At 35.3% G+C, this 24997-nt stretch overlaps 2 protein-coding genes across 5 annotated transcripts; both read right to left on the reverse strand.

Annotated features, from left to right (window-relative positions):
• Window positions 1-72: 72 nt before the first annotated feature.
• On the reverse strand, window positions 73-4249 carry LOC108992207 (protein WVD2-like 6). Of its 4 annotated transcripts, none has more exons than XM_035695773.1 (9): window positions 4133-4249; window positions 2489-2753; window positions 2166-2408; window positions 2025-2065; window positions 1754-1822; window positions 1522-1618; window positions 1365-1436; window positions 1173-1283; window positions 73-909 (listed from the first exon to the last, which is right to left on the reverse strand). In XM_035695773.1, the coding sequence occupies exons 2-9, from the start codon at window positions 2738-2740 to the stop codon at window positions 430-432; spliced, it is 1365 nt and encodes a 454-aa protein (XP_035551666.1). In that variant the 5' UTR covers window positions 2741-2753; window positions 4133-4249; the 3' UTR covers window positions 73-429. The 4 variants fall into 4 exon arrangements, with proteins under 4 accessions (XP_035551666.1, XP_018822229.1, XP_018822227.1 ...); XM_018966684.2 differs by lacking the exon at window positions 4133-4249 and adding an exon at window positions 3808-4102; XM_018966682.2 differs by lacking the exon at window positions 4133-4249 and adding an exon at window positions 3808-4099 and having other exon boundaries at window positions 151-909; window positions 1522-1624.
• Window positions 4250-15432: 11183 nt separating this feature from the next.
• Window positions 15433-24900, reverse strand: LOC108992224 (putative L-ascorbate peroxidase 6). Its single transcript, XM_018966711.2, has 10 exons — window positions 24540-24900; window positions 24318-24435; window positions 18474-18601; window positions 17529-17599; window positions 17238-17280; window positions 17050-17146; window positions 16712-16795; window positions 16518-16639; window positions 16122-16179; window positions 15433-15727 (listed from the first exon to the last, which is right to left on the reverse strand). Exons 1-10 carry the CDS (start codon window positions 24778-24780, stop codon window positions 15625-15627), a joined length of 1065 nt encoding a protein of 354 aa, XP_018822256.1. The 5' UTR covers window positions 24781-24900; the 3' UTR covers window positions 15433-15624.
• Between the last annotated feature and the right edge of the window lie 97 nt (window positions 24901-24997).

The following is a 24997-nucleotide window of genomic DNA, read 5'->3' on the forward strand; positions in this document are numbered from 1 at the left end:
ACACAAAATCCTCCATCATCAATGATTCAATACCCACTCGTGCAGTAGAATAGGCTTAAAGAAACAATACCATTTCATCCTGAAGTATCCGATGGCAGAATCTCCCAATTTTTTTTTTTTTTTTAAAAAACATTTCCAAAGACGAGGAAATTGATGCATAAATGAAAACAACCTCACAAATAGTTACAAACAGTGCTGCAAGCTGGAATGCAAACTTTAATGACAAGACCAGCAACTTTAAAAGCAAGCACACAAAATAACCAATGCTGCTGACTATGGACAAGACGACATTACAAACCATAATGCATAAATCCTTCATTCTTTCATCGTCAAATAATTCAGGTCTTATACCCTCTTATTTTCAGGAAATAGAGAGAGCTCCTCCATTAATGCACATCTCATTCTACTGCTGCATTTTGTTTAATGCTCCTATTGTGTGGGTTCTTGAATCAAGGTGGGTTGAGGCTGCTCTTCAACCAACATCCCGTAATCTTTACACGCTTGAGTTTCACGTGGCTCGGCTGTGGGAGCTGTCCCCACCTCTTGAGTGTTAGATGGAGGTTCATTTGTTGCAGCGGACATATCCATCTTCTCTTCATTTGTTGCATTGTCCAAGGTGGTCTCTTCTTCATTTGTTGCCTCGAGTAAGGTGGTATTTTCCTCATGTTTAGCTTTACATGAAGTGGTTTTTTCTGCAACTGGTTTGGACAAATTGGTCTTTTCAGAAGGTAGTCTAGGGAGAGACTTTCGTTGTGGCTTCTTCAGATGGATGAGAGCTTTGCCAGGGTTTTCCGTGACTACTTTCTCATCCAAACTTAGCCTGCCTATTCTATCACTGCTACTGTTCCCTTCAGTCTCAGAGCTCTTCCTTCGGCCAAGCTTGGGAGATTTAGCTCTTGTTGGTGGTATCTGCTTCGAAGTAACACAGGCTTTATGAACAAAAAAAATTCCAATGTAATAACAACCTCACATGCTAATATCCAGTCTCATTTGTGCATGGCATAAAGAATTAACATAAGCTGGTTTGTGCTTTTTTTTTTTTCAAAAAAAAAAAAAACGTGAATATGTATGCCAGAACAGGCTAGCAAATCTACATAGATGTCACCATACATGGCACGTTTCATGTTGTGGACAGGAAAAAATGCCTTACGCTAAATAGCATAAAACCTTACCTTCTTCAACTCCACCTTAGGAGGCGGAGGCTCCTGATAGAAGCTTGGCATGGGGGTTGCTTTAAAGGCCAAACTCTTCCTAAGCATCTTAATTTCAGCTTCTTGTGTTTCCTTCAAACAATTGAAAAGTTTTCATGGTAAGGACATATTGCACATGCAGACAACATTTCATCACACATACAAAAATATCACCTTGGACTTGGCTTGCAAGTTATTCCTCTCTACTTCCTTTGCATGAATCTTTTCCTCAAGTTTAGAATAGAACTGTACAACATAATAACAGAAGACTATATTAAGAAGCAGGAGAAGACCATATAGTAATACAAGCAGGAGTGAGTGTAAAACTAACCTCTTTCCGCTTCTCAGCTCGTTCATCACACCAAAAACTGAAACCATAGTTTGGAAGTGCAGCGGCCTTTCGAGATTTGGCATCTCCTCCTGAGGGACTTTTACTAGTGCTTAAGGATAAACTAATGGACAGCAGTATATTCTCATAACCACAGATATAAATGTCAATGACACCCAATTCATTCCCTTTTACCCACAGAGCGAGAGAAAAATGTTCAAAATCCAAAGGATACGAGGAAGGTTCTGTGTCATCAGCTTTACCACCAGGTTCTTTTTTCAAGGGCTTCAGTTTTGTCTTATCTCTGTATCCAGTAAATCAAATTTCACAAATAGGCAAAGAGAATAGCTTCATCAATTTACTTGATCAAACATAGATGGTTAGTAAGAGCATCCTACTCCAGTCTCACAAACTTAAAATTAGTCAGATTTGGCGACAAAGGTTGAGAGCATCCAACGCATACAAGTTAGATAAGAAAATGACACTCAAAGTTAAGAAATACATACACAAGGCCTTCCGACAGTGCTGCAACAGACTTTCCAGATTGCTGTTAAACGGAGATACAGCCAAAAAAAGATGAAGTAGAAGTGGTAAACTGAATTTAAAATACAGCCATGCTACAAAAGCAAGCCACCTTAAAAGTTTACCTTAGATAATTGAGCCTGTCTGTCATTGAATGATCTGCTTTTACTAGGCTGTGTTGGGCGTGAATTCAAACCAACTGAACCATTTGAAGTAGATGTTCTCTCGAAATCTTTTCCATCATTGATCTCTGTCACCCCAGCTGCTGAAGCACTTTTCAGGCTCGGGGCCTTTGCATTCTTGCTCTTTCCCTGAGCCTTTTGAGGTTTGGATTGCTTTGAATGATCTGCGTTTTTCACTTCCCCGTCCTGTACCATGGGCACACAATAAGTATTCAAATCATAAGGGTTTATTCAGCAAACAAATCAAACATAATAAAGCGTCCTACCTTAGATGTGGAGGGAACATCTGATCCCTCATTGACTTCCCCTGTAGATGAGTTAATAGCTGCATCAGCATCCAACTTAGCAACATTCTCCAAATTCCCATTTGGCACTGCAGTCTCTGAACTTCCAGCGGCAGTCACTTTTACATTATCTGAAACAATGCCATCCCCTCCATAGGCAGGAAGTTGCTCGTGAACACCATTTTGATGTGTTGTCTCAAGCCCGTCCACAGGTACAAGATCACCTGAGTCCATCACTCCAAGAACACTACGAAAAGCATAAATGGATAGAACTATGAGCTTACTCCTAAAGAAATTGAATAGAACTCCAGAACGAAGAGGGAAACGAAATTTAAAAGGTTAAAAAAAAAAAAAAAAAAAAAAGAGAGAGAGAGAGAGAGAGAGAGAAACAACACGGGGCAGGAAATCTACAAGCTGCTAGTCCTAATAAAGACACCACCATATTCTTCTGTTTTCAAATGACCGCACTTCTGTGCATGAAAACAAATCATTTAAAATTCAAATCTCACACACAAACACAAGCAATCAAATGTGCAGTCCAGCCAATTCTGTTCATTTTCCTACAAAGGATACCATGACAGATGGATATCCTTTGAAAAGACACAGTCTTCAGCAAATCGTGTGGAATTCGCGGTGCATTAGACTCTCTGACCAGGTAAGATTTTGGAAACAAACACAAGTTAAAAGCTTGGGGCATTAATAGAAAACCAATACACCACATCAGCACACAAGCCATCCTTCTAAGCTCGCTTGGCCACTGCAGAAGTGTAGAAGAAGGCAAGTTGTACGGAAATTTGCCACTTGAGTAGACAAAAACCTAATTTCAACTAAAATTAAAAATTTTAATCTCTTCCGTTTTCTCAGCAACTATATCCAATTAAGGACTCACTCAGACACTAATCAATCACGTCAGATTAAATTTATAAGCAACATATCCAAATAAGCAAGATAGAGGAAAAGAAAAAAAAAAATAGAGGAAAAATCTAAGAATAAATGGATTTCCACATAAGTACCAAACGCAAGCACATTCCGAAGATAAAACTTCACATTGATCTGCTAAATACACCATCATGTAACAAATCTTCTTTAGAAAAAAGAAAATCGACGCTCTGTTTGTTTGCCGAGGAAATAAGAGAAAACAGAATCCAGAATCCCAAATCTCAGTCGAGATTATCTAGACATTATTTTTCAAAGACGAAAACAACAGAGAAACCATTAGATTCAAAACATTCTTCAATTTCGTTCATTTTTCTGGGCAGCCCAAAGGGCAGGCCCAGATATTTCAAAATCGTTGCTCTTACCTCGAGAAACTTGCAATAATCAAATCTCCATTAAAGGGGCATTAGCTTTGATTTAATCACGGAGATTTACTTGAACGCTTTGAAAGATCTATGCAGCACACCACACACATCACATACACACAGAAGATAGATAGAGACAGAGAAAGAGAAGATGATAATGAAGATGGCGACAATGGATCGAAGAACCGAACCCTAAGAAAGGATCTATCCGATTCAAAATTTGAAACTTTTGGTAATTTCCTTTCTCTTTTTTACTTTTAACTTCTTTTTTTTTTAATAGTATTGAAAGCCAAAGGTATAGAGGAATTGAAGGTTAGAGGCGTACTTTATATCAGAGGCCGTCGAGTTTCAAACCCATTTCCAGGAGAGAGAAATACTTCGGTTTGTAGGGACAGCGTGTGCGATTGTCGAAGACGGTTTGGTACTTGTATTTACGGTTATACGGTTTTCCGAGGAAATACCGCAGGTTATACGGTTTTGTAAATGGGTGGCAACTGGCAATACAGCCACCGATTTTGGTCTAAATTCATCTTTTTTTAATGCATTTTTTCCTGTATTTTTTTAATAATATTTATATTTAAAAAAATCATAATATCATTATAAAATATTTACTTAATCATTAAATAAAGGACGGTGCTACGTCCACCGCTCCCAACTCTCACTGAGAGCTACCATTAGATTTAATTGGTCTTCTTCTTTTTTGTTGTCTTTTATATATATATATATATATATATATATATATTTACACTTTTAAATTTTTTTTTTTAAATAGAAAAAAATCATAATATTATTAAAAAGCATTTCATTAATCACTTAATAAAATAAAAAATAAAAAATTTTAACGGTAACATTGAGCAATAAGAACCAATGATGAAAGTATCATTTTCTTTAATTTTTAAGATAGCACTACAGCCACCGCTAATTATTTTGATGTGTTTATTTTTAACTTTTTTTACATATACTTTTTTAACATTTTAAAATATACTTTTTTTAAAAAATATATTTAAAATATTATTAAAAAATATTTTTTTAATCAAGAAATAAAAAAATAAAAAATAAAAACAAAAATAAATGCCAACGGTCTGGGAGCTGGAGGACTAGCATTATCTCTAAATAAATAAATAATATATCTGGAGAAAGTCTCGGGAGACAAAGCATTTTACTGCCTCCTTTACTGTTTCTGTATCGGAAAAAACCGAATATTTTTTATTTTCTTGGATCAGTTACGAGTTTTTTTTTAACCATATTAATTAAGTTTTTTTTTCAAAAACCCAAAAAAAGTTATTGACTACTGTTCTTCCAATAACCATCCCTCAGCAGGTATTGCAAAAGCCTCCTTAGAAAATTACCTAATCCAAATTTGACATTGGCATTTACGGCATAATCATAATTAAGAGTAGCCCGAGAATAATCCAAATATATTACAACTATCTATACTGCCTCTTTTGTATTTAAAATTCACCTCAATTTATCTTAATTCATCTCATCTCATCATTATAATTTTTTAAAATTTTCATATAAAATATAATAAACAATTCAATTTTTTTAAATTCCAAAACAACTTTCTCAAATTCCTATACAAAATATAATAAATAATTCAACATTTATTCTACTATTTATAACCATCTCAACCTATCTCAACTTATCTCTGAATCTAAATCGCTTAGTATAAAATTGATATTTCTCATCTTGATTTATAAAATAACGTTAAGTATGATTAAAATTGATAAAATCTAAAAATAAAGTATTACAATTAATCATATGCCTACCAAAAATGAATTGTACCGTACCAATTCAATCTTGGGTGTACTTACTAAAAGTTGTTACGGTTTTTAATTTTTAAAATTAGATTCTCTAAATTAAGTTTTAATTTATAAAAAGAGTGATAGATATAAAAGTGGATTGTAATATTTATCACTCATCGTAATCTAATAAACTTGTGTTTGAGCATATATATATAATTAATATAAAATATATATCTATAGTGAATAAATAAGTGGCGATATAGGTAAATAGTGAAATTGTCATCCTCCGTGTATTCCGTCCGTTTTTAAAGTATTTTGTCTTTTATGTCCTTTTATATATTCTTTTGTATCCGTTTAGGTAGAGATATTTTGGTCTTTTTAGTGTGATTGTGTCAAAGGTGCAACTTTATCTTCTTTTTTTTCTTCTTCTGCCTTTTTATTTCCTTTTCGTCTTCTCTCTCTTTCTTGTATCTTCTTCTCTTCTTCTTTTTTGCACTCTCTCTTTCTTCATTTTCCCTCTGGTTTCTCTGTTGGTATCTTCTCTCTTCTCTCGCTTCATCTTCTCTTTGTATTTTCGTCCTCGCTTTCTGTTAGTATGATTTTGGTTTCTATATTGTTGGTTGTTCGTATTTGGGTTTGTATTTTTTGTCAATTTTTTTTTTTTTGCAGTGTCTTGTAGGTTTTTTTCTCTTCCGATCTGAAGATATGTTCTTCATTTGTATGTTTTGAGTCTGTATGTTGTGTATTGTTTGCATTTTTGGTACTTTTTTTCGTGGGTTTCTGTGTTTTTTGTAAAAAGTAATTTTTGCACATAGTTTTGTTCGATTTCTGTCTTCAGATTTGTGTAATTTTTTGGATTTTTTTTTAGAATGTGTGTTTCTTTATGGGTTTCCATAAGTTTTTTTATGTTTTATGGATTTGCATTTTTTAGATTTTTTGTGAAAAATTGTACCTTTTTTGTGGATTTTTGCTTTTTCGTGTTGGGCTTTTTTCTCATGCGGTTTTGTTCATTTTTTGCCTCTGGATTTGTGTATTTTTTTGAATTTCTTTTTAGAATGTGTATTTTTTTCATGAGTTTCCATGAGGTTTTTGTGTTTTATGGGTTTCCATGTTGTGAGTTTTTTGTATCTTTTATGAAAAATTATATCTTTATCATGGATTTTAGCTTTTTTGTATATTTGTTTTCACGAATTTTGGCTTTTTCGCATTTATCATGGATGTTAGCTTTTTTGCATTGGATTCTTTTATCATGCAATTAGACATTTGTTTGTGTGTTCTGGGTTTGGATTTTTTTGATGAGCAAATGGCTTTTTGGTGTGTGTGTGTGTATGTGTGTGTGTTTTTTTTTTTGTTGTTAAATGTTTGTTGATATGTTTTGAGCTTGGGAGTCGTACCTTTTGTTCTGGGTTTACGTCTTCTTTGCATTTAAATATATTTGTTTATATGTTGTAGGTTTGGATACTCTCAGTTTTTTTATATTTTTTGCTGAAAAAAATAGCTTCTTGATGTTGTTTTCGTGTTTCGTATTTATTGGCTTTGGGTTTACATTTTCTCGGTTTTCTATATTTTTTGTGTGAAAATATAGATTTTTTTGTGTCATTTGTATTTTTTCCAACTGAGTTATAACTTTTTTTGCATGTGTGATTTGAATGTTGGTAAAAAAATATAATCTTTTTTATAATGCAGTATTGTAAAGTTTGTATTTGATTGTGTTCTTATATGTGATGTATACATTTGTGAGAAAATATATAATCTTGTGGGTTTTTTTGTAATCTTGTTGGTTGTATTTGTTTTTTGTAATGTAATGTTGGGTTTTTTTTTTTTTTTTGTTTTATTTTATCATCCAGCGATGTGATTTTCCCTCATGCAGCTAAATATTTGTTTGTATATTGTGGGTTTGGAATCTGGATACTCTCAATTTTTAATATTTTTGTTAAAAAAAAAATCGTTTTCAGTCGATTTTTTTTTATGTTGTTAAAAAAAAAAGCTTCTTTTTTATAATCTAATATTGTATCTTTTTTTTGTAATGTAAAGTTGGATTTTTTTTTGTTTTGTTTTATCATCCAGCGATGGGGTTTTCTCTCATACAGTTAAATATTTGTTTGTATATTATGGGTTTTAGGGGTGGGCCAGGGCCCCGCCCCACTTGCCAGCTCTTCCGCCCGCATCAAGGCCCAGCCCTAGCTGATGGAAGGAGAATAATCCGCCTCTTCCGCCCCATTTTTTTATATATATATTATTAAATATATATTTATATTTTAAAAATTGTATATATATAAATATATATTACAATTTGTTAGACTTGTTCACAAAATATGCATTGAGAAATTTAAAAACTACATAGTTTAAAAACTAATACACTATAATTTGCACAAAATATGTACTAGTAAATTTAAAAATTACATAATTTTTAAATTATAGTCATATTTACAAAATTTAAATTTATAATTTAGATCTAAAAATGTATTTTTAATTACTTTTACATTTATAAATAATTTTTAAATCAAATAAAAATTATAGTCATATAGTTGCCAGAGTTTGAAACTGGTGGAGAATCAGTCGGCCAGTGGTAGGAAATACAAGAATATTATATCAGCCAGTTCGGTCCCGGTTTGAACCAATTTCAAACTGCCGAACCGGCCAATATAATATATATACTATATATATATATATATATATATATATATATATCTTAAGTAAAACGACGTCATTTCATTTAAGTAATTTAAACGGCTTCGTTTTATACTCACGATTTTGAAAAAAAATATATATATGTAACGGCGTCATTTGATTTAATATACCAAACCCCATGAGCCCCCCTTTCCCCTTACTTCCTCTCCGCCATTCTCTCTCTCTCTTTGGTTCTCTCTCTCTCTCTCTCTCTCTCTCTCTCTCTCTCCCCCTCCATGCCATCAATCCATTTAAGATTTGTTGATGGGATTCTTCTCCCGTTGCAGTCCCTCCCTCTCTCCATCCATTTGCGTTGTTTCAAGCTCTCTTTTCTCCGAGTCATTTGAAGTTTGTTGATGGGGTTATTGGAATGATTTTGTTGTGAATTTTGTGATATTTGTTGTGATATTTGTTTACGGGATTCTTTTAATTTTTCTAGTTTTTTTTTATGGCTCAATTTCGGAGGAGTATTGCTTTGAGTTTTCTCGGTTGGTATTTTGGATTCCTAACATTTTTGTAATGATTTTGTTGTATAATTGTTTGATGTGTTAGTCTATCTAAAGTGTAAACCGATGGGAACACCGATGAACTGATGATAAATGGCTGAAACTATGCCGGCCGATTTTATTCTCCTTCATAAGCAGTTTTGCTCGGTATCTTTCCTAAAAACCAGTACATCGATGCGGTTTCGGTCCAATAGGGTCGGTTTTCAACCACTCTACTAAATGAAACCCGTCCCTAGTGCCCGCGACATTATACGAACCATGCATTTATTGTTTACTGTACGGGTAAGTCCAGGCATCCATAGTTTGTTTATAAAAAAAAAAAAGAGTAGTGCTATATAGCATCCACTGTAGTAGTGCACACAATGCACACACTACAATCCATTAATTTCTTCTCTTCAGATGAATGGTTGGGATGATGCCACATAGAGTGTGCAAAGTGACTGCTCCCAAACAGTGGCTTCTCTCAAGATTATTTAAAAAAAAAATCCAGGCATCCATAAAATTGAACCAGCTCCGGCCCTTACGCAATCACAAGCCAACTTCCTCGATCGGTCTTTCGGTGAAAGCCGCTCTTTACTTCATCATCTCCGACCGGAAACCAAAATGATCATTTTGAAGTGGTTAAACCCACCGTACGTACTCGTGCAGTTATGTTGCATGCATTTGGAATACATGTACGTACGTATTTTTGCATTTTTTTGTAACATGATATTAGAAAAGACCGCATGTCAAATATACTAGATCAGTTGGGTTGAGATCATAATTAGAATTCTAGGTTGCGGATAAAGTTCGAATTTAAAGATATGATAAATACAGCATGAGTACGTCGAATTATGTCCGATCGACCAAAATACACATCCTATATATATATATATATATATATATATACATACCAGAATCTGCATGTTCCGTCGACGGTGAAATCTTATTGATATTGCCAACGGTGATAAAATGGAGCCAATTAACATGATATACGTACAAACCAATTAAACCCGACACAGAACAATCATGCATATATGGCTGGCCTGCCTATACTTAATTGGCCGGGCAGTTAGGAATTTGACAAAGGGAAAATAATCGTTAGGCAAACCAAGTCGGACCTACAATTTATTCACTTTGTTCAGTACAAGTTTGACCCCCAATATATGTGTATATATATATATATATATATATATATATATATTTATATGTTTTTTTCTTTTTCTTCCTTTTTCTTTTCCCTGATAATTGGCATTAACGTCAGTACTCATGCATGTAACGTCATCCTAAATTTATAAGCCCCCTACCGTGGTTGTGTTTCTCTTATATCATGTTTCTTCGAAAAAAATTTACTTCCAACTAAATCATGTCGGACAGTTTTGACCAGTCTAACCATACGAATTGCTTTGCTCAAGAGAACGTAAGCAACCAGCTTGCTATATATATATATAACAGTACTTACTGCGTACAAGATGTAATTATTAATGCTTCTAAAGCCAATTGGTTAACAAAATTGAAAAAGTAGTGGTTTTATTCAATACAACACTTAGAGAGAGTGAATAGGTGCAGTTTGATTTTTCTGGTCTAATAAAAAATATTGATAAGTAAGCAATCAAAAGATAAAACAAATCATACAAATAATCAAGACAGAGATTTGGTCACGAAGTAGAAACTCATTTGAAGAACGTCTTCAAATTCTAAGACCACTCTGGGTGTAAGGCACTACCTAAAATCCACTATAGAAAAAGTTTGTTACAACCAATATAGAGACACTCACAAAACCTTTGTAGTTCCTAAACTTGGTTTGCAACACCACGAGTGACCCACTCGATCTCAACACGCATGTAGTATCAGAATTCCGACATTTCTATAGCATCCCACGAGAACCTCTCGATCTCTGCAGCAATGGCAGCTCCGGAAACCTTTCGGCCAATGAACACGTCCATTCCAATGGACTTAAAGGTGTTTTATCTTGAGTGTGATATGGTGGCGGTATAATTTTCAAGAGATATTCAATTTTGAATGTGAGGAGAAAGCTCTCTCAAGTGCTCTTGGAAAGAGGTTACGTTTTTGCTCTGATTTCTCCACCCCAAAGAAAGACCAAAAGGTTTCATTTTATACAAACAAGGAAAGAGGCGCTCAAACTTAAGAGAATTAGGTTTCTAGAACATTGACTCTAGCGAAGTGTCAAGCGAACTTAATTTCACTCGAGCGAAGTGTCGAGCCGGGTCAAGCGAACTCTCTGACTTGAATGTAGCTTGAGCGAAATGTTGAACCATGTTGAGCGAACTCTCTGACTTGAATGTAGTTCGAGCGACGTGTTGAACCATGTCGAGCGAATTCTCTAACTTGAAGTTCGCTCGAGCGAAGTGTCGAGCCGAGTCAAGCGAACTCTCTGACTTAAAGTTCGCTCAAGCGAAATGTCGAGCCATGTCAAGCGAACTCTCTGACTTGAGTTGGCCCTTCATTTTTCACTTCGACACACTTCACACTTGTTATAATACAATTTTACACAGATTTTCACAAGAATATGCCAATCAACTAATTTTTTCCCTCAATAAAAATAATAATTAATACGGTTTTTGATAAATATTACTGAGCAATAGTTATATATGACTGGCGTTAGTCCTGCACAAATCATTTATAATCATGACAATTTAAAAAATGTAAAGGCTGATGAAGAAAAATAACCATAATTAAGAAATCTGCATATATGCCTTGTTAAATAAATGTCATTATTTGTTTTTCTTTACGTAGCTTTAATTTTTTTTTTTAGACTAGAAATTCTAAGCATATGCATTTATTTATTTATTTCATGATATTCCAGTAGCTAGCTAGGTCACTTGATCCCGGAAAGCATAACGATCAAGTATGAGGAGGCTAGGGGTGGGCAGCGGGGCTCCGTCCCGCTCCACATATATAAATTTTTTTATATATATATATAAATAAATATATTATATATAGATATATACAATTTGTTAAAGACTTAAAATTGTATTCAAGTCATTGGATTGCCTTGGCCTCCTAGGCCAACCTTTATATAGGAAGTCAAGGCAATACAATAGTCATCCTTAAGCAATGTCAGACTTACTACGACTAAGACAATCCAAAATCTAATTCTAATGAGTTTAAATTTTTTTTATATTTATAAATTTTAATTTATTATTTAAATTATATTATAATTTTAATTTAAAAAAATTTCTCCCAATCCTGCATAATGCGAGGCGGGGTGCGGAGGAGGATATCCCATCCTGCCCATGTAGGTATCACCCCTAGAGGAGGCATAGGGAAAGCAAAGGTGCATGCATGGGGCTGACAAATCCACGTTCCCCTCGGTTGGGCTCCGCAACATTTCCTAGCATTTGCCGGTGCGAAGTGGGTCGTTCTCGATCCGATTGGCTTCCAACACGTGGCATGTTTGGAGGTCGGGGGCCACTAAATCATAGGGCATGCATTCTTGTTTGGGGTCTGTCTCGTCAATGCTACGTTTTTTTTTTCCAGTTAATCCTTCGTTAAATTTTATGATTAGAGAAATAAGTTTGATGTTAAAAAGTAGGTATGGTTTTTATTAATTACATGTATGGACTTATTCATTGAATTAGTACTTTTCTGGGTTTTTTTTTAAATTTATAAATATAGCACTTTTTAATTTTTTTTTTAATCCTAATGACAGCAGCTTAGACGAGAGAATAATTCTGATCTTTTGTTATTATACGAATGAAAGAGACCCGCGGGGGGTTGGAAATATTTTCCTGGCCAGCCAGACAATAGTATTAGTCGCTCTCAAAAACTTAGAAGAAATTAACTTCATTTATTTTTGCATTTTTGCAGATGAAATTAGATAAATTGAGATTAAAATTAAAAATTAAAAAATATATTATTAGAATATATTTTTTTAATATTATTTTTATTTTGAGATTGAAAAAAGTTGAATTATTTATTTTATTTTGTATGAGAATTAAAAAAAAATTATAATGATAAAATGAGAGGAGTTAAACGTGAAAACAAATAAATCTTTTGCCAACTTTTGAAGAATTCACTCGATAGGCTGCAAAAGTAGTAGTAGTACTTGATCATCTCCTCATGAGGTGCTAATTTGCTGGGGTAGCCTGCCCATGACATCCTCTTCTCCTGCATCTTGTCTTTAGTACCTAAGCTCACGCTAGATCTCCATAATGTCTGAGTGATCATCTAAGCAATTAACATAAAATAAAATTATTTGCAATTTAAATACTATAAATAAACTTCCTTGCATGTGAGCCGATACATAAAATTATGTTTTTTTTTTTTTAATAATAGAGGAATATTATTACCCATAATATATATTATATCAACCCTCATTCATATGCATGTAGAAGCATTGGCTGAAGGTACATACCTACCCATTAATATATTAACGTCAGAGAGAAATTAACAGATCTAATTCCAAAAAGAAAAAGTGGAAGGATAAGGAATCGTTGGCTTGTGTTATGTACTGTTAAATATTGATAGACAAGGATGGAGATCAATGTCTACATATATATATATATATATATATAATTTTGGCTACAAAAGGAGATGATACCAGGAAAATTTAATCTATTTGTGAAAGAAATTATATTTGCTGTTCCCATGCATGCAGGATTCTCATGTGCGAAATGGTGATGATCAACTGTTCCTAAAACTAGAATAACTATGAAAAATTTTCTTTTATTTTGTGATCTTTTAGTACTCTTTTTGTGGTTGGTTCAGAATTAATTAAGTTGGATCAAAGCCAAAGGTTAAGACATTGAAGTTGAGCTTTTTTAGGCTTCATGACCCACGTCGTATAGGCATATTTGGACGTATACTCGTTGTTTTCTACTGATCGATATTCCTTATCGTATTGGAGGGTCCTCCTTAATTTAATGCTCTCGAGTACTTTTCATTCATTTCTGTATGGTAGCTCAAGGATTAGCTCTAATGAACTTTCATTTCATAATCAGATGAAGGTGTGAACCAGAGCCAAAAATGGCTGAAAAGCCACCAATAAAATGAACTCTCATCTTGTGCTTCAGAATCTTGTGGGCATGCATTTATTCGATGGATATTGGGTTCCTGGTCTGGATCGGATAGGAGTAGTTGAAATTGAAAGATGATGGATACTTTTCAGTATTTTGCATCGATCCGTTGCCATCAATTCCTACTTTTTCCCAGAGGATTTTTCTTCATGTTGTTTTCGATTCCAGGATACAGATCATAGCAACTTAAAAAGAAACGAAAGCTTACGACAGTACTAATTTTAAATCAATTTGCATGGGTTGATGTGGCTAAGATACTTAAAATGATCCTTGGCTTGAACCTTTTTTTTTATCCTTTATTTTTCTTGTGATTGGACAACTTCTTAAATCATGCACCTTTGATCTCCTCAATTAATCTGTGCTAATTAATTAATTAATTGTTGATGAGTGAGAATCCTTATCCATTGGAGTGAATATTGCAACCTTTCGATGGATCAGTACGGCCTTTTGTGTTCGATCGTAAAAGGGACTCATCTGTCCAATTTAATGCCCTAATCTAACAAAGGCTGTGTTCTAAGAATGCAAATTAATTTATATTGTTCAGAATTTAATTTAAGATATGAAGTTTAGAAAGTGATAAACGATATTTTTCTATTTTTAATATAACTGTCCATGTAGATAATAAGTATAACTGTCATACCAATAATTAGAAATAATAAAATTTATGATAGAAGATAACAACTCTCTTTGAAATTATGTTTGGAAAAAAGGTAAACCATAAAACTACAATTTTATAATTTTATATCCTATTTAAAAAATAATCATCATCTTTATAAGTGGCCCGTTTGGATTGAGAGATGAGATTTGATAGTTTTTAGATGAGTTGAATAAAATATTTTTTTAATATTATTATTGTTTTGAGATTTGAAAAAATTGAATTGTTTATTAGGTTTTGTGTGGAAATTTGATAAATTTGTAATGATAAGATGGGATGAATTAAGATCACTTCCCAATCCAAACAGAAAAGTTAGGCCTTTTTTGGCTACAAAAATCATCTCATCTAATCATTACAACTTTATCAAACTCTCACTCAAAGTACAACTAATAAATTAACTTTTTCAAATTCTAAAATAAAAATTATATTTTAATAATATTTTATTTAATTTTTATTTCATCTCATTTTATCTATATAACTAAACGAGCCTTAATCATATAAAATCTCCAAAATAATTATCATATATATCGTTCATTTGGCAAAGAAATATAATCTATTATGGTGGAGAAAAATGACCATGCTTTCTGTTGAAATATACACATTTACCTGGCTTTACAATCATTAGCCACTTTTTATTTTTTATTTTTCTAAAAATGTAGTTTTACGATATTACCCTGTCGTGTAGGATTGGTCCCGCTCACCTTCGACACAACGGGACAACAAGAGCCAATTATTATAGTTCTCCCTGTTTTGTGTGCATCATGTGCCAATTAGTTCAAGACAAATGTAATTTTTAAGAACAGCAAAACCTAGCACGTGATCCAACAACTACCTCGTCTGCTAAGTCATCATTTGGTCATAATATTTTGTTAAACAGTTTAGATAAAATGAGATATTTTATTAAAAATTAAATAAAATATTATTATAATATAATTTTTATTTTAAAATTTAAAAAAATTGAATTATTTATTATATTTTATATTAAAATTTGAAAAAATTATAATAGTTAGATGATATGAGATGAGATGAGATAGTTTGATTTTATTTTATGTAATATACATAAAACAACAAAAAACAGAGCATCCAAAATTGAATTTAATTCCTTCAAAAATTACAACACCCTCCTGCCACATCACCACTTTTAACCACATTGAAGTACCTGTTCCCTCCCTGAACACAATTTCTGTAAATACGCCTGTAATCTGATTAAAAAGACAACAATATCACGAATTCTTCCACTTTGCACCAGAATTCACCAGTTTGATATAAGCGTTTTTAAAATCTTCAAAGAACATATTCTCACTTTCAGCATACTTTGTGATCCATCTGCGGATTTAAAGATGTTTCCCTTCAGTTAAGTACCAAAAAAATAAAGAAGAAGATATTGCACAAAGAAAAAAAAACATATTAAAATTGTCCAACCAATTTCGACAACCTAGGATTTCAAACCAAAGTGAGGTGGAAGTACTTTTTAATTATAAAAAACATATGCATGGCTATCTACAGTTCATAGATTACTTGCATTGTTTGCTATCGTTTTGCACCATACCTAGTTGTCAGCATGCATCTATTTTATATTTCATGCCACCTGACCATATTTATAACATTTTGTGGAACAAGCACATATCCTACTATAGCTCTTGAGTGCTCAGCAAAATAGGGAAACTGTGAAACAGTGCGGGTCACAAGGGAAGCTCAAAAGGTTTTTGAAAGACAGAACCTTAAGCACTCATCATCGTCAGCAAGTGCACGATCCGAAGGAAGCCCAATCATGGAACCTAGATGCAAAAGAACAGAATCAATAGATGAATAATTAGAGAAAATGATGACAAGAAAATTGCTGACATTGAGGTTCTGCATGTATACAGATTGTTAAAGACAAAATAGCGAATAAAACAACCCCCATCTGGCTCCTCTCTTTCACTCATACCTAATGTAACATGCAGTAATCTAAATCATTTCCAAAGGCTGGATGCTAGCCAGCAGCTTAAGGCTAATAATGAAGCATATGTCAAGGTTTAAAAAAACAAAAGAAAGAATTAGTACACAAATATCTCAGGCCAAGAGGAAAAGCAATGGTTATTAGAACAAAACGAATATTATCGCAGTTATCTACCTGAAGACTTCCATGGCTTCTGAAGAAGAATTTTAAAGTATGAATTGTCAAAAACAGTTGGATTTCCAAAACCTTTACTTCCAACAGTATGGGCTCCAGACAGAGCAACAAGATCTTGTGTTCTGCACAAAAAATCAATAGTCAGGTTGCTCCAACTAGGACATCAATGAAGTTAGGCCTATATATAAACTTACGTTAAGCCTTTTCTTTGAAAGCACTGCCTCAAACTAGGAGCATCCAGAGATTCTTGAGGAAGTTTCCCTTCTGGATCAGGCTGCCTAGTAAGAACAAGTAACAAGTAAAATTATGGGCAATTCGTCCATAAACAGATACTGCCGAATTTAACAAATGCTGAAAAATTAAATTTTATGATTCTTCAATATAAAAAGTAGTCATAAGTGTTAAAAAACTCAAATACTCATTTAAAAAAGGAGCCTGAGTAATTTCCTGAAGCATCTTGAGATATTGAGTGGACTTGATTTCGGCTTTCTGCTATGTCATATATATTAAGGTGAAAAAGTTAGCCTCTTACATTGAATCTAGTCTGCCTAATGGTACTGGAATTGTTGGACCTCCACATACCGAAACTGCTTCAGCTCCTGCCACAGCAATCATGTCCGCCCATGATGCTAATAATTGAAAAATCCAAAACATGTTAGCAGGCACCACAATATTCTGTTAATAATGAAACCTCTAAGTAGTAGCATCTCCGACAACAACCTGGACGTATCGCATCCACTTCAGTCTTTGCTTTATCTAGAATCTAAAGAATATTCATATGCTGGGTGTTAGTTGGTCAGAAACCATCTGAGTTATCCGAGGATTTATGTTTGCATTCAAGAAACTCAAGAGAAATCAATTTCACATGGAAAATGAAAACGAGGACGTGTATAGATACATACATGTGTGCAATATATGACTGCTTATAAGTAAAAAAGTTGCGAAAGATAGTAAAAGGCATGTGTGAGTGAGTGTGTGTGTGTGTGTGTGAGAGAGAGAGAGAGAGCATGCCTTCACAGGATTTTTAAGACCCACATTTTCTGGTCTATCAAGTTCATACACAATGGAACCATTCATGCCACCTGCAGTTATAATAAGAATACATGGTAAATGTAGATAAGACTACATAAATAATAAAATCAGTAATTGTCTTTTATATCGGTATCAGCTAACGGAGCAGAATTTAACTCAACTCAACAGAGCCTTACACATTCTAGAAATTAGTCACTCAGAGGTCTTTTCTGTTATCAATCCAACTGAATTCAAACACTCACTGGTATTTGCAGCATGTTCCAGTTATGAACATGAACATTAAGGTGAAAGAGATGAATTTTGAATATAAAAAGCTGAAAGCTCTGCTATAGATGGCACGTAGTATTTGGAAATATTTCTTCAGTTAATAGCGTATGGGTTTAGCCAGGTACCTATCATGAATACCACATTCTTGATATCAAAATTAAAGGCACCACAGATACGTTTTGGACATATGCATTAGTATCACGAGTCGCTCATTGTTGACAGATTAATGAAAATAAAAACCATAGCCCATTCTTTAGACCGTTCACAAACCGACTTCAGCCTCCATTAAACACACCAAACAGCCCTGATTTCCCTTGCCGGAAATAAAATAAGGAAACTCAGGCATTCAGATTCAATCTTTTCCAGAAGCCTACTTTGAACCATTAAAGCATCTAATTCTTTTCCCCATAATTGAAAACCAATTTACCCAGGAAAGTTCTCTTTGCTGCCATCTCACGGCAGTTATAACATGATTCCTACCCGTCAGGATATATATCCGGTGACTAATTACAATTCTGACTCATAATTTATTTGAAGACAATCAGATAGGTAAAATTTACACTAAAAAAACAGAAAGAAGCATAAGGTATTCTCCTAGTAAGTTATATTATCACTCTAGAAGGCAATTTACCAAGATCATTTTCTCGAAATTAATACCTGAATTGTCATCCATATCAAAGGTTCCCGCGTCATGAAAAACCAGACGAAGTACACCAGCGGCATTTCCCTTAGACAAAACCTTCCTCACCTCTTCCTTCATGAGCAGATATTCACTTGTAGCCAGGCTTCAATGAATATGGAGAGCATCGAGAAAAACAAAAACGAAAACAGAATCTCGTCAGAGAGAAACATACTTACACGATTCTATAACATATTATTAGGCAGTTTTGTTGTACCAAAACCACCCAAAATCACACCCAAACACAAGATAGAGACAATATGTAAATGGTTCGGTAATTTGCATACGTCCACTGTAGCGGAAACAGTAGATTTCAAAATGTTTGTACAAAATATACAAACTCCAACAAGATTATCTCTATCTCTACAAATTGCCCTCTTCTATATCCCACAGACACTATTTTGTTTACAATATGATCTCTTTTTATAGGAGAAGTTTCAGGAGACAAACAAACAATAAAAGTGGCTGTAAGAGACAAACTTGATATTTTGGAGACAAGCTTGATATTTCCAGACAAGCCTGATTTTTTGGAGCAGCTATCTAAGACTGTTGAAAAGCTACTGTTCACACTTGGGTTGATATTTAACAATCACCCCCTCCACCCATGTGTGCCATATAAGCTACTGCAAACTATTGCTTCCTCCAAATGATTTCACTCCTTATTTGAAATACTCGTTATATCTGCCATGAGAGATTTCCGCTATCAAATGTGCCCTAAGGCACCAACGCACCCGAAGATACTCAGCAGTGTGAGATATTGATCAATTCCCAATAGTGTTGAAATTTGATCCCTGTGACGACTTTCGTCAACATATCTGCTGGATTGTCTTCAATGCCAATCTTCTGAAGTAGAATGTCCTCTTCATCTAATATCTCACGTATGAAGTGAAAGCGGACATCTATATGCTTTGTTCGAGAATGATACACTTAATTCTTGGCCAAATGAATTGCACTCTGACTGTCACAATAAACGGTAACCTCTTGCTGTTTAAAGCTCAAATCTGTTACTAATCTCTGTAACCAAATGGCTTCTTTCACGGCTTCTGTCACAGCCATGTATTCAGCCTCTGTTGAGGATAGTGCAATTGTAGACCGCAATAGATTGCCAACTAACTAGTCCTCCAGCCATAGTGAACACATATCCAGTTGTCGATCGTCTTTTGTCAAGATCACTAGCATAGTCTGAGTCAACAAATCCAGTTACTAGACTATCTTCACTCTTCTCCAACTTTAAACCAAGATCTACGATCCCTAGAATGTACCGTAGAATCCATTTAGCCGCATGCCAATGTGTCTTTCCAGGATTGTGCATATATCGGCCGACTAAGCTGACGGCCTGGGAGATATCAGGTCGGGTACACACCATGACATACATTAAGCTTCCTACAACACTTGCATACGTGACATTTTCCATATAGTCCCGCTCTTCGTCACTTTTAAGAGACTGCAATTCACTAAGTTTGAAATATGGGGCCATTGGAGTACTTACAGGTTTCGTCTTCGAGTTCATGTTGAAACGTTGTAGTACTATCTCCAGATACTGCTTCTGAGTGAGGTGAACTGTGTTTTTCACCCTATCTCTGTTAATCTCCATCCTCAATATTCTTCGTGCTTCTACTAGATCTTTCATTTCAAATTCTTAACTCAATTGAGTTTTCAATCGATCTATCTCCACATTGCTTTTACATGCAATCAACATGTCATCTACATATAAAAGCAAATAAATGAAAGATCCATCTGCAAGTTGTTTGAAATACACACAGTGATCATATCGGCAACGAGTGTATTTCAAGTCAATCATAAAGCGGTCGAAACATTTGAACCACTGCCGAAGTGACTGCTTCAAACCATAGAGAGATTTCTTCAGATTGCAAACCAGTTTTTCTTTACCAGCTTCTTTAAAACCTTCCAGTTGAGACATATAAATCTCCTCCACCAGATCACCATGTAAGAAAGTCGTCTTCACGTCAAGCTGGGCTAACTCAAGATCATATTGTGCAACCAAAGCTAGCAATATTCGAATGGATGAATGTTTAACAACATGAGAGAATACCTCACTATAGTCAATTCCCTCTGTCTGAGCGTAGCCCTTAGCTACCAATCTAGCTTTGAATCGCACCCCACATTTAGCAGTTTGATCATCTTTCTGATTGAAAACCCACTTACAACCAATTGACTTCTTTCTATTTGGAACCTGCACAAGCTCCCATGTCTGGTTCTTATGAAGAGACTGCATCTTCTCGCTCATTGCACTTTTCCATTCAGTCTGTTCATTAGACTGTATAGTTTCTTTATAAGTGGTTGGGATTTGATTTCCTTCAGCTAGAATTGCATACGTCACAAAGTCTGCATAACGTGTTGGTAAACGTGTCTATCTTCTCAGCCTGTTTGTTGCAATTGATTCAGGTTGGCTTGGAGATATCTCGACTGGACTATCAACCTCAAGTTGTCCACGCTCTCCATTAGCGACTCCTGATTCTTTTGGCATAACAAACTTCACCTTCTACTACTCACAATGTGCTTTGCTATCATGGTTGCCTTCATGGGTGTCTTTATGCTCATGTGACTTGAGCATCTCAGACTCGTTGAATGTAACATCTCTACTGATTATTACTTTTTTTTACTCTATACACCAGAGTCTATACCCTTTTACACCAGTACTAAAGCCAAAGAATTTTGCTTTCTTAGCTCTAGGATCAAGCTTACTTTCTTTAGCATGATAGTAAGCTGGACATCCAAAAATGTGTAAAGAGTCATAATCAGTAGCATGTGTACATTTCTATATTTCAATGGGTGTCTTCCCAACATTGGCAACTGCGGGTAATCGGTTGATGAGGTAGCAGGCAACTTCAGCCTAAAATTGTTTACTGAATCCAGCATCCAGTAACATACACCGTACTTTCTCTAGCAAAGTACGATTCATCCGTTCTGCCACACCGTTTTATTACGGTGTTCCTCGTACAGTGAAGTGTCTAAAAATTCCCTCTTTCCGGCATACTTTTATGAAGAGGTGTAGAGTGTACTCACCTACATTATCTTATCTGAGCCGCTTGATCTTCCTGCCGGTTTGAGTCTCGATCATCTTCTTCCAATCAAGGAAGATCTTCAACACTTCATCGTGTACACCCATACACGACGAAAATAATCATCAACAAAGGTTACAAACCAATGTTTACTTCCCAAAGATGCATTCTTGGTAGGTCCCCAAATATCAGAGTGTACATAGTCAAGTATTCCCTGTACTATGGACTACAGTTCCAAACTTGATCCGCATCTGCTTCCCTAATACACAGTTTTCACAGAAATACAATTTACCAATTTTGGCACCTTTAAGTAAGTCTTGCTTTACAAGTGTTTGCAAAACTTGTTCTCCAGCGTATCCCAAACGTATGTGCTAAAGCCTGATGGTGTCAGCATCAGTCTCATCTAGCTTCTCACAAACTATGGAAGCTCTTCCACTAACAGTACTTTCTTGCAAGAAGTACAGATTTCCTTGCCTTGAGCCCTTCATTGTCACCAGAATTCTCATTACCACATTGAGAATTCTATCTTCTAAGGTGATTCTGAATCCCTTTGAATCCAAAGTCCCAAGTGAGATAAGATTCTTCCGCAAGTCTGGAACATACCGAACTTCTATCAATGTCCTGACGGTTCCATCATGCAGCTTCAGCCGAATGCTACCTATTCCCTAAGTCTTACAGGCATTATTATTATTGTTGCACATAAGTACTGCTCCATCACTCTTTGTGAAGTCAGTAAACCAGTCCCGATTGAGACACATGTGATTGGTACACTCAGAATCCATTATCCATTTATCAAAATGACAAATAAATGATAAACCAATTAAGGCAAGACATGCATCTTCATCTCTGTTGGCGACATTGGTTGTGGATGGTTGGTTCTTTTGTTGCCCCTTTAGTTTGGGACAATTCTTTTTCCAATGCCCTTTGTTGTGACAAAAGGCACATTCATCTTTAGCAAGTCTTCTGCTGACTGATGAACCACGTGATGTGGCCCGTGTTCTAGATTGAGAATCCTTCTTCTTTCCTGGATACCTTGACTTCGGTCTCCCTTTTGCTATAAAGGCTTCATTTTATGTATTTAGCTATACCTCCTTATCTTTTCTGCAGTACTCATTATTTATCAAAACATTAGATACATCGTTAAAACTAATATTTTCCTTCCCATATAAAAGTGTGGTAATCAAATGCTCATATGTATCAGGTAAGGAATTTAATAAAAGTAAAGCCTTATCTTCATCTTGGATTTCTACATCCAAGTTTTGCAAATCAACAAGTATCTGATTGAAACTATTGAAATGTTCGGACATAGACATACCTTCTCGAAATTGGAATCTGAAGAGCTTCTTCTTCAAGTATAAGCGACTCCCAATACTTTTTGTCAAGTATTTCTCTTCCAATTTCCGTCAAAGTTCACTTGCTTTTGTCTCTCTCATGACAAAATACTTCTGATCTTTGGCAAGGCACAAACGGATTGTACCACAAGCTTGTCGATTAAGCTTGTCCCAATCCCTCTCCGTCATGTCCTCCGATTTCTCTTCCAACGTAATATCCAACTCTTGTTGGATCAAAACGTCCATGACTTCACATTGCCACATACCAAAGTTATTAGTTCCATCGAATTTCTCAACTTCAAATTTGGCATTTGACACCATGGATCTACGCCCAGAGCTACTAACATTTCCAGAACTCCTATCACTTGCAATTTCTCCGTCTGATTCCATCTAAAAAATTACTTACTTCTGGAAAACGAATTTCAAAATTTCAACCGTACGGATGAGTCCAGAATGATTCAAATATATGGAAAGCACTATTGGATCGTCGAAATTGGACTCCGAATGGCTTAGATCAAGCCCAAAACATATATGAAATTTTGAACGGTCCAGATCGAACAAGAACAGCACGGTGAGAGTGGGGAGCGTGGGCGCATGTATATCACACGTCGTCTTCCTCTGAAGCGCGTGGGGGCGCGTGGGCGCATGCAACTCACGCATCGTCTTCCTTTGGATCGCGTGGGGCACGTGAGAGCGTGTAGCTCACGCGTCTTCAACCTATGGTGCGAGTGGGGGCGCGTGGGCGTGTGTTCTGCACTCGTCTTCAACCTCTGGACGATCGTTGGTGCGTGAATCACACCTTCCGACCTTCTAGGAGCGCATGTGAGCTCCTCCGATGTCCGTTTTCAATGCCGTTTGAGGCAACGTGTTCCTCTTGTCGAGACGAACCTCCTGGTGTAATCAAAAGTTGATTTGGATCAACTTGAATTTTTTGGGTAGCACAAAACCAAAGCTCTGATACCAATTATTGTACCAAAACCATCCAAAATCACACCCAAACACAAGATAGAGACAATATGTAAGTGGTTCGGCAATTAGCCTACGTCCACTATAACGGAAACAATAGATTTCAAAATGTTTGTACAAAATATACAAACTCCAACAAGATTATCTCTATCTCTACAAATGGCCCTCTTCTATATCTCATAGACACTATTTCGTTTACAATATGATCTCTTTTTATAGGAGAAGATTCAGGAGACAAACAAACAATAAAAATGACTGTAAGAGATAAACTTGATATTTTGGAGACAAGCTTGATATTTAGAGACAAACTTGATATTTTCATATAAGCATGATATTTTGGAGCAGCTATTTAAGACTATTGAGGAGTTACTGTTCACACTTGGATTGATATTTAAGTTTAACTACTCTCTCCACCCGACAAACTCATAAATTCGAACGTATGATAGATCCCAATAACACGTAAATAAAAGAATGAAAGTGGAGAATTCCAAGTTCCACTAACCCATCCGCCTTAGCGACAAGGCCCTCCAACGATGGTTCAGTCCAAAGAAGAATAGTCGGTAGTGTTGCTACAAATGCAAGCGCTCTCCTTCTACTTGAAACACTAAAGCGATTTCGAGCTGTAATATTTAGCAATAAAGGGAAAAAATCAAGATGTCGCAGTTTAGGACAAAAAAAAAAAAAGTTTACTTTCATCAAGTAAAGGAAAACATAAAAGGCTTGCCGGGGCCGGAGTCATTATTATTGGTGGCAATGGCGATGCGAGTGGAAGCTTTAGGTGTACTGGCGCGGGATTCGACAGTTGTGAGCAGGGAACGTTGTAATACAGAGGGGGAATTGAATTTGAATTGGGAGGAGCGAGAGTAGGAAGAAGAGGCGGAGCAAAGGGGAGAGAGGTTGAAGTCGAAGAGAGTTAAGGGCGTCATTAGGATACGATCTCTAACGAACGGGTGAGAATGAATCATTGCTAGTCTCCTCTCCCTGCACTTGGGAAAGGTCGTGGCGAATGGCGATGGCGGATTGGATGGGGGGCTAAGGTTGAGGGAGCGAGTAGCGTGGATTGGTGTAGTTCAGCGAAATTCAGTGCCACGCGGATTTTGGCCACCGAGATTTGGGAATTGAAATAATATTAAAATAATAGTAAAATATTAGAATTAATATATTTTACAGAATTTAAAGAAT

The sequence above is a fragment of the Juglans regia genome, chromosome 11 (genome assembly GCF_001411555.2).
Source record: "Juglans regia cultivar Chandler chromosome 11, Walnut 2.0, whole genome shotgun sequence".
NCBI lineage: Eukaryota > Viridiplantae > Streptophyta > Magnoliopsida > Fagales > Juglandaceae > Juglans > Juglans regia.